At 34.9% G+C, this 11,385-nt stretch overlaps 1 protein-coding gene across 1 annotated transcript in view; it reads left to right on the plus strand.

Annotated features, from left to right (window-relative positions):
• The first annotated feature begins 4,829 nt into the window (after positions 1-4,829).
• Positions 4,830-11,385, plus strand: part of LOC128895102 (ras-related and estrogen-regulated growth inhibitor) — a 13,722-nt gene continuing 7,166 nt past the window's right edge. The window contains exon 1 of the mRNA XM_054157383.1: positions 4,830-4,991. Within this exon, the coding sequence (XP_054013358.1) occupies positions 4,865-4,991 (127 nt within the window). The 5' untranslated portion in view covers positions 4,830-4,864. The remainder of the gene's footprint in view (positions 4,992-11,385) is intronic.

An 11,385-nucleotide genomic window follows, 5' to 3' on the forward strand; every position in this document is an offset into this window, starting at 1 on the left:
GCGATTTACATTAGAAAAATGCCTTTAGATTTAGAAAATACAGCAGGCGTGACGAGATATTCATGACAGAAGTTTTGGGTTAGGTTGGAATCGCGTTTTCTCGAGTAAAATATACGCGGTAACGCCAGCGCCAGGCATATACGGGCAGGCTATTTTTTCATGTACTTGGCGTCGAGACGCTACCGCGTCTCTAGATATCATCTTGAAATTTAGTAAATGGATCTGTATTTTAATCATTTCAGACTTGATAAAAAAAACTGTATTTTTCTCCTTTTTGCCAAAATAAGAATGTCTAGTGTGGTTTATGAATCGTGACGTATAACATTCGTTCTGTATGACGATGTTAATTATTTATTAGTGTTTCATTCTACATATCTAATTTGCTTTTACTAAAAATAATCGTAAATGGTTTTTTTATTATTTCTATATTAGTTATTTTATAAATGCTTTATGGTCATTATTATATTGCAGGTGATTTATAGTCAATATTCGGCCAAGTATTTTGGTTTAAGGCATTTTTTCAGTTAGAAAATAACTAGCATTTTGAGTCATTATTTTAAAAAAATCCATTGAAATTTTTTATTTCCGAAAATCCAGATTTGTGTAGCATTGCTCGCCACAAAACCATATCTTTTTGGTAAAACGTATCTTCTCTAGTAAATCGTTCATCTCCAAGAAATTTTTAATCCTTGAATGAAAATTCTTGTGTTACATCTCTAAACATATTGTTGTGCCCTGACACACGAATATTGCAACATACGATCGACCATCACTAATCGGGTAACGACCCGCCTATGCCCGGTTAAGAATGTCCTAGCAGCATGACCATATATGGTCATGCCCGATTGCCAACGGAGGCCATAAAAACGATAACACTTTGTAAAAAGAGCAACGGATAAAGTCATTGTTGAGAGTACATCGCTGGAGTTCCGATCCTTCACCCGTGTAAAGCTGGCCCCACCTATATGAAAAACTCAATATTTTCTTTTTGCATACGTGTGCTCATCGTTTGCTCACGTTTGCTCAAGTGAAATTTTCGTTTGCCCGTCTTTAGTTCAAAAGATACAGGCGATTCAAATTAGGTGGGGCCAACTTCACACTAGCCCCACCTTTTTGAAAAACTCAAATTTTTCTTTTTGATTTTGTTTTGTCTTCGTTTGCTCACGTTTGCTCAAGTGGAATTTTCGTTTGCAAAAAAAAAACGTATGTAAAAAGAAAATTTTGAGTTTTTTATATAGGTGGGGCCAGCTTCACACTGGCCGATCCTTCGACTCATCGTCGAACACCGGTGAATTCCAATTCTTTAAACGCTCCGAAACCCACAATATCCCAAAATCCTTTAAAACACAACAATATATATCTTTCGAATTGAGAAACACTAATTACAAAATATATGAATCGAGCATAAAAAAAAATTCATGAATCAGTGCCTCCCTTCGAAGTACTCCTAACCTCGTAAAAGTACAATCGACGTTCGAAATGAAAACGGGACCATCTGGGACGATCTCCGGAGGCATTCGCCTCGTGTTCCCTTTCGAACGAAAGTTTAAATACACCGCACTCCTCTTCCATGGACCGCGGGAGGTCGAAGAGGGGAATGGAAGCGGTGAAACGCGGAGAAAGAGCGGGATAGAGGTGCGCGCGAGTCCTCGATGAAGAGAGATAGAACGACGCGATGGGTACATTAATAGAACAGTCGCACATGTTCCGTGGAATCCGTGGAATTTACTCCGGCGTCTAACAATGTACCGCCGCGGTACGTAAGTCGCGTCACGGGTGAACAAGCTCGTCGATCGAAGGCGAACCTGTTATGGTTGCGCACGATCCAACCGAATTATCCTATATTGCCAGTTGCTACTTGTTTAAATACATTTTATAAATAAAACGTTTTGGAAGATCTTAATCAGCAGGTGTATATCGAAACTTTGGGTATCACTGGGTCATACTTGACCCAGGTTTCTTGATTTGAAAACAAATGAACAGAGTGCCCAACATCTATGAGTATTTCTTTGATTGAAGCTATAGACAATTTAGTGATTTATCATCACTGGGTCATACTGGACCCAGGTTTCTTTGTTCAACAACAAATGACCAGAGTATCCAACATCTGTAGACATTTCTTTGACTGAAATTATAGGCAATTTGGTGATTTATAATCACTAGGTCATGTTTGAGCCAAGAGAAGAGTTTCCTTTTAAAAAAAAAATATATATATATTAGAAATTTCCGTAGATTCCTTTTCTCGACAAAAATATTAGACAGGAGAAAGTTTCTTTCTTTAAATAATCGTAATTTTAATGTAGAGACGTGGTAGCGTCTCGGCGCCAAGTACATGAAAAATTATCCGTCACCGCGTATATATGGCGTTGGAGCTACCATGTATCTTTTACAGGAGAGATGGTCCATTCCAACCTAACCTAAAACTTCTTTCATAAATATCTCAACACGCCTGCAATATTTTCTAAATTTAAAGGCATTTTTCTGATGTAAACCGCATATAAGCTTTCGAATAAAACCAAAATCAATAAAATCGGTCCACGATCAACTGAGATATAGTAATATTATGTCACGAATTTGTCAGAAACAGTATTTTTCGTATGATTTTCTCGTCGTCAACCCTTAGCCAATAGGAGCTAAGCAAAAGTCGAGTGTCGTTCGTCGACTCTCGGAATCATTCGGTTCGGCATGGCTCCGGCGGCCATCGAGTGTCGAGAGTCCAAACAGATCTCATCATTCATAACCTGCCAAGTGTCAAAAGTTTTTACACTATTGCATTATTAATTATATTTATATCAGCAAAATGTTTTCAATTTAGACTTTTTATGTAGGGTTTAATAACAAATTACAGCCAGTGTTGTAAAGTGTTGATCAGTCTTGACTACAAGGTAAGTTGTCAAAATCTGAATTGCGAGATACCTTTATTCATACAGAAAACTGTTTTTAACATAGATCCATACCACCGAAGTGTTTTGAATTTAGACTTTTTATGTAGAGCTTATACAAATGAAGGGGACCACAGGTTTGGAGGTTATTCGTTAACAAATTGCAGCAACCGTTGTAAAATGTTTATCCATTTTCATCACAAATCCATATCACTAAAGTGTTTTTAATTTAGACTTTTTATGTAGAGCTTATAGAAATGGAGTCATTTTCTCATTTCATCATTAACATTAAAATTTCTTGCAGCAAGAAAATAATTGCAGGTATGCACTATTATTTATAAATTGAACGAATAAGTGTTTATATTTAATAAATTATATGAAATATATATATTCGCTTTTGTTATCCCCTCTCCCTTTATTTTACTCTATTCAATTAAAGAAATAAATAATAATTTAGACTTTTGATGTAGAGTTTACAGAAATATCAATTTTATTTTTATAAATTTAAAATAGATTCTATATAATTAATGATTTGTAAAAAGAAGTGAGATCCGATAAAAAACTTCAAAAAAGTAAAAAAATTACACCAAGTACATGAAAAGGACTCAAGGAGTTATCATTGAAAAATAGAAGATCCCCATAAAAAAGTACAAGAAAATAGAAAAAGATGTGAATTCTAAATAAGCTGCCAGATGATTTGCCTAGATTTCCGCGGCCTGGAAGTCAAATGCTTGGCGTGGCCAGACAAGGCCAAAGTGTTTAAATAAGAATTATTTTAAAACGGAAAACAATGAAAGTGTACTCATAATATTGTCAGAGTTTTAAATTGACAAATTATCTGAAAGTCTCTGAGAGAGAAAGTATGGCTATTAATGATCTAAGAATGCCTTGCCTGGCCACGCCAAGCATTTGACTTCCAGGCCACGGACATCTAGGCAAATGTCTAAACAGTCTCAGTTTGTGGTTGATACACTATTTAGCTTCTTCATTTCACCGCCAAAGTGCGGAGCAGTCAGTTTACATGAGTTGTGATTAGGGTCCGAACGTCTGCACTGTTGAACACAGCATTGTAGCTGCGGATAGTTGGAAAGCACCGAATTTTTCATTGTGTTATACAGTGTCGCCCTTGCACTTTGCTGGAAACCACCTTCACGTACTGGTAGCTCATTTTGATTTCACTTCTTTTTCTACTTTCTTGAATTATTTTAGGAGGATCTTCTATTTTTCTATGATTACTCTTTAAGTCCTCCACTTTTTCATGTACTTGCCGTAATTTTTTTACTTTTTTGAAGTTTTTTAGGTCGTATTTAAAATGTTTACACAGCAATTCAAACAAACGAATTCTAGGAAGTTATTACAAAATAAGACTAAAGAGCTCAAGAAATCGGAGACATCAGGAGCGCGTGTTTTTATGTATACCAAAGCACTTTAGTTCACATATTTCTTCTATAAATTAATATTACTTCTTTAGAAAAATAAACACATATCTTCTCGAAATATATAGAAACAAATAAGTAAGGTTTGAAAAATCTATTATTAATAGTGTTTAAGAGAAAGAAATTCACGAAGTAGCGTCCTTATTTAGCATTTCTCCTTGTGATCGGTATATCGAGATCAGTAACGGGTGAACGAGACCATCGGTAATTTCGATAGCATCTTCGAATCGCGCAGTTCCGTGAAATAGATGTTATTGTTGCTAGTTCGTACGACTGTATTATTAACTAACCGCGAATGCGATTTCCACCCCGTGTTTTCCTTGGCAAACGCGCGTGCATCGTGACGGGGGGGTTTCACCTGTGTCGGCTTCGAATGTTTTATACGAAATTAGGAGGCGTTATCGTTGCCCGTGGAAACCTGCCAAGGAAAGATGTAGCCGTGATGAATTTTTGCGATTCACACGAACATAACCGCGGACCACACACGCGCTGCGTTATCCACTTGTTCGACAATTCTATTTCATCGCGCTACATGGTTGTTCTGTTATGCTTTGTGCAGTGACAAATGCGCGGAGTATGACGTCAAATGCGATTAGAGGCATTCGGAGGAAGAAGAGTTCGCTGTGCGAGGTGAAGGTAGCTGTGATCGGAGCACCAGGAGTCGGGAAAAGTGGTAGGTGTACTAGGTCTTACATTAGGTATATTAGGTTGATGCATAATTATCCAGCGTTTTCTAAAGGCTATATTTGTCCAAAAACTGAACATAAAAATACACCCAGAAAATTTTAGAATGATTATTATGAAATATATTCGTTGTCTACTTCAGGAACTGCTTTCTATTTGCTGTTTCTTCTAGGCTATTCAGGGTTTGACATTGGCCACAAGTTCATTCAAATCGTATGTCATTCTTTCGTCCTGTTCCACAGCTACTACAAAGACTTGGTTATCCAAATCTAATGGTCAACATCCATGACCATACAGCAAGCTTGTTCTTAAAGCTTTTATCGTTAGTTTCAATGTGAGCAAACCACTTTCGACGTTAACTTTCACTGAACGGTCTTCTGCCAATCAAATCGTTCAGATCATGAAATAACTGGGTCCCATCTTTTTTCAAAGTAGTAGAGCATGATACAATGCAAACGAATATGATTATTGGTATGCAAAAAACAAAAAAAAATAATGCTAAGTGATAAAACGGTAAGAAAGAGAAAACGCCGGATAATTGTGCATTAATTTAATATATTAATTTTTGTAACGATATTCTATCATTTTACTATCGTAAATATTTTTGTAATAATACTTCCTATGAATTAAATAATTTTGTTGTCTTCCTTTTTATCTGTACATCGATGTGAATGAATTAGATTAAGGCACTACAACTATATTTATATGTATGACAATACGAGTGGTAGGATATATTGCTTTTGTAATAATTAAAATTCCTGCAATATGAAGTGAAAAATTGTAAAATCTACTGATAATGAAAGGTGATAAAGGAGGGTAAACTATTCTGCCTGTACTAAATCCAAAATATAAAAACAATAACATCGCGGTCATGGATCATACATCAATGCTTAGGTATTAGGGTTTCCGAAATTCAGCTGTTCCTGCTGTTAGATTTTTCATATTTTATTTCTCATTTTCCATTTTTATTTAATTTTAGAATTTATTTTTTGAAGGAGGTCCTCCCTGATGCCCAAACATTCAACATTGTAATAAATTCTTTAATGACTACTCACATGATTGATCTTTAAGCATATTTACTTGGTATAAACATAATTTTACGTAGTGGTAAAGGGATTTAGTTACCTTTATATAGGTAAAAAATATTTAATCCGGGTTCAGATATTATTTATTTTGCATTTGTTACTCGAATTTGTTGTCTAGATGAAAAATGTTTCCACTTCGATATTAATATACCACACTATTAAAGGCAACATACGTACTTTGAAAATATTTGAATAATAATCAACAAAGAATTACGTGTTTCTTTCAATTTTCTAAACAAAATGATATATGAATATTGCTGGTATTATTTTCGATAATTTAGATCTATGTTCGCAATACGACAATGCTTTTTATGTCCCTCAATTATTTTTCCTTTTCTCCTTTTATTTTTACACGTGTTTTCAATTTTAAGTATTAATTTTCAAAGAGGCTATAACGGAAATGTAATTAATAAGTAAACATGATGCATGGCAGACACAACAGTATTCCAAATAGCTACGAATTCACGTATTCTTCTAAGTACTTGCATTATTTGATTAGGCATTTATATAAGATTTAAATGTATTCTGGTAAGGATCTATTGTACTAGTTCTATTTTTCACGGTAGTCACATAAAGCCTGAACATATTCCATCAGGTTTCGCCGCATGCTTGACCCCATCACCCTGTACGATAGGCCATAAATGCTTGCCTCTCTTTCTCGCTTAAGTTACTTTGGACGAGCAAAGTAACGCAATAAGGTTTAATTTTACTACAACGGTAACGTTGAGGCACAAACGGAAAGAAAAGCGATTCCGGTGGGTACAAACGAGTCTCAAGATTCGGGAAAAAACAGATTTTAAAAATCTTGAAAATTAACGAACTTCACTCTTACGCGGATCAACAATTGCTATAAAATTTAAGCTATTAAGGTACAAACGAAAAGAAAAGCAATTCCGGCGGGTACAAACGATTCTCAAGAATCGAGAATAAACAAATTTTAAATATCTTGAAAATTACCGAACTTCACTCTTACGCGGATCAACCATTGCTTGTAAAATTTAAACTATTGAGGTACAAACGAAATGAAAAGCGGTACAGACGGGTACAAACGATTCTAGAGAATCGGGAGAAACCGATTTCAAGAATCTCGATGTCGGGTGCTGACCATTTTTTGAATTTTTTTTAATTATTAATTGGTCGAGGTACAAACGAAACTATTGGAGGTACAATCAGGTACAAACGAAATACTATCGTTTTCAATAAAAAAAAATTAATTTTTGAAAAGTCGCTTGCCAAGTTCACATAGCTAAACACATAATACATAATCAGTTGTTACCGTTAATCCAGGCTAGTCAAGAAAGAGGAATATATTGCGTGTACAATATATATTGAATTAAAAAACTGTCGAAATTAGTTATAACAAGTATAGGACACGAGGAGAGTCAAAATTCACTAATTACTCGTTAAATCAGTAACGAGGAATATCTACTTTTCTTCAATTTTCAATCATTTTCATCGTTCTCGAAGCATCTTCTCAATGATCAGAAATATTTTTTTTAAAGTATATACAAAATATACGATTATACAAATTATATATAATGTACAGTATAAATTTGACATAACCATATACAAAATTGTATATGATTATATTCGTGCTTGTAGGCTTTCCATTTTGTGACTGTGTGATTCAGCTGCCATTCTCCATAGTCGAATAAGAAAATAATTAAACTTCAACAAGAAGTTTCTTCAGAAAATAGAAAGCCTTAGGACATTTCTATTTTATTTATCAAATGATCTGCGCATGCGCATTTTATTTTATGTATGTATATGGTAAACAAATTTTTTTTATGGTATTTTTCCTTTTCCGCTTTCTAAACACTTCATATACATGCATTGCGAGACGCCATAATCTTGTTGCCAAAATAAACTATGCTTTCTAATGACTACACTGCGGATGTTTATGGAAATTCATATTTTTATATACACAGATGAAGAACACAACATAGATTAAAGTATGTTTTGTCTTCTAAATATCGTAACGAGCATTTTTTTGTTGTATTTCAAATATTTATGCATTTATATATGTAGGATTTGGGATGATCGAGGGCGGCGAATATATGAGACGTGTTAGAAATTAGAACATAAGATATATTTTAGAACATACAATTGAAGAAGTATATAAAAAAAAGAGTTGACGCAACCGTTACATCGCACGACGACTAAGGACTACTCTACGCCGCTTGCCTCGAACAAAACGGCAACGCGCGCCACGATATCTCGCGAAACCGCCCGAAAAACGTCGAATACATCAATCATTCGATCGATGTTTCCGCGGAACGAAATATAACCTTACTTCATATACAGGGTGTCCCATAAATGTTAGAGGTCCTTGAAAAGGGTGGTTCAGGGGGTGATTTGAAACACCTTTTTCCTTAACGAAATTGTTATCCGAGGCTTCGTTGAGGAGATATTAACGGAAAACACTGACCAATCAGAGTGCGCGTATACTGTTGGAGCGGCCGCGATAGCAATGGCTACGCGCTAGGTAGCCACTCTCGTACGCGAACAAGTGACTCGCCGTGCATCGAAGGATATTGACGCGGCCGCTCGAACGGTATCCGCGCGCTCTAATTGGTCGGGTTTTTTTATTAATATCTACTTAACGAAGCCCCACCCGACACTTTTGCAAAAGAAAAAGTTGTTTCAAATCACCTCCCGAACCACCCCTTTCAAGGACCTCCAACATTTTTGGGACACCCTGTATATCTTTGTATATTTTTGTATATTTACTATTGAGAATGAAAGATATAAAAGTTCTATTTTCCAACCAACATATTCTCATTTTCGAATTAAATTAGAAAAATAATTTATTCAGTCCTGGTTATAACTAACAAGTCCTTGTAAGGCTGATTCAAATTTAAACAATACTCTCGACAGTTACTATCATTATGGCTCTTTGTTACTATCATAATCATTAATAAGAAAACATGTTTCTTTTTTCAAATAATAGTACAGCAACAGAGTTAATTGAAACGCAAAAACACACGTTACGAGATAAGGAACAATAAAGAGATAAGTGTGTGCAAAAGGTGGTTGGATCCTTACAGAAGCCAACGGTGTATATTTTCGGTAATGGCACGTGTAAGGCATAGATGAATAAATAATTGCTCGGACCCCGACAGCTGTACGTCCCGCACTGACTGTAAGGTGTGTGTACACTATTTATACAATTTTATTTCAAAATTTTCTTGGATCACGTCTTATAAGAGACTATAGCGTCAATTTTCTGCGAATAGAAAAGGCAAGATCGTTTATGTGCGTTTCGCGTTATAGGCGTAACGTCTTTCTCCGTAGTTAGCGTGGTTCTTGAGTGTAGTTTTTGAATATCGTTTCTCGTAATTAATCGTATCATGTAATATATAATTAATTTCTCAAATAATTTTTTGTCATTTTACTAACAAAGATACTTTTTAAATAGTTATTTGAAATTAGTCTCTACAAGTGAAATAATCTAACTAGAACACTGAAAAATGAATGTTCAATTGTTATGTTTGATTAAATTTATAAATTAGGTTTTTTAAACAAGTACAACGTTATATATAACAAAACCGTGAAAGCGGATCATAAATGATTAACTTGTTATTATTACTTGTTAAAACATATTTGAATTTGGTGGTTCGTGCCGCATAGTAAACACAAAGGATTTAAACTTACAGGTGTAAAATGATTAGTAATTATTGAAAATGTATTTGTATTAATCATTTAAGATAATTTTTAATTGTTGATATTCTAAAGATTACTGTATTTGTTCTATTTTGGAAAATAGAGTAGAGAATATTTAGTTTCAGAGTATTTACATGTACATTTCGTTATTTGTATTAATCATTATTTGAATCGTTAAAATAAAATACTATTCGAGTTGAATTATTGTCCGATACGAAAAAATACCAGCTTATTTCAAATAACCAGTTATTCCATGCATTATTTATCGTTCGTTATTCAAACAAAAAGCGGCCGACTCCGTTCCCTGTAGTCGAAAGAAAAGAAATAAAATCGATTCGAGCGTTCGAATTAATCAGCGGCGGAAATTGGCACGAAACCCACAAACTTTTAATGAGCCACGCGAAGGAAAGCGTCCAAATGATGTTGCTCGAAAGATTTCAACGTAAATACACCAATTGGCGATAAATTTGTTTCTTGTGAAGTGTTCAGGTGGTCCTGTCGGTCATCAACTAAAACTCACCACGAAGCCAACGATTCGCACTTTGCGAAAGGCGATGATTCTTCAGTTTATATTAACGATTAATAAAAGTCAGAATTATTTTTGGTAATTTCAACAGTACGAAAACAATATTTTATATAGAAGAGACAACACGCAGACGAAAAGTTACTGATACAATAAATATATTTTTAACCGACTTCGAGAAGGAGGAGGTTACTCAATTCGACATTTTTTTTTTTTTTTTGTAAGTTCACCGATTACGCCGAGATGGCTTAACTAATCAGAATGAAACCTGTTGCACTTTGTAGAGCATGTTCCCCCGGTGATCCTCCTATCAAGACTTTTTGCGGTTTGTCTTTTTTTACCAAAAAACCGTGATTTTTAGGTATGCTTGCCAATTACGTCGAGATGGCTTGATGAATCGGAGTGAAACCTCTTGCATCTTGTCGAATATTTTTTCCAGTTGGTCGCGTAAAAGAAACACTTTGTGATTTGTCATTTTTTACCCGTTTTTTTTTTTTAAACAGAAAAATTTTGTCTTGCCTCTTACTTCGAGACGGATAGATCAATCAGATTGAAACTTCTTGCATCTGGAAGAGCATTTGCCATTTGGTCCCACAACAAAACATTTGTTCTTATTTTGTTTTTTACCACTTTATATCATTTTTTATCGCAAAAAGCGTACTATTTCACGTATGTTTGGCCTGATCGATGAAATCGATGAAATTGATGAAACTCCTTACATTTTGCTGCTGGAGAGGTTTTCGCAATGATCATGGATGCAAAAATTTATGAATTTCTGTATTGTTTATAACTGTTATTATCGCAAAATTCCTATTATATGATGTAACTCGGTGAGGAAATTACCGAGCGCGATGGAACTTTCCCCATTTCATAATAGATGAATTCGTGATGTTCCCATTTGCAAAAATGTATTGATGCTTTCATTGTTTAAAATCATTGTTGGTACAAATTTGCTATGCTCTCGTGTAGCTCGACAAGGAATTTACCAAACGCAATCAATCCTTTCACATGTAGTTTCACATGTATTCCTGATAATCCCATTTGCAATTCTACAGGGTGTCCAAAAAATGTTGGATGTCCTTGAATGGGGTGTTTCGGGGGGGGGGGGGGGG

Source organism: Hylaeus anthracinus, unplaced genomic scaffold (assembly GCF_026225885.1).
Source record: "Hylaeus anthracinus isolate JK02 unplaced genomic scaffold, UHH_iyHylAnth1.0_haploid 4, whole genome shotgun sequence".
NCBI lineage: Eukaryota > Metazoa > Arthropoda > Insecta > Hymenoptera > Colletidae > Hylaeus > Hylaeus anthracinus.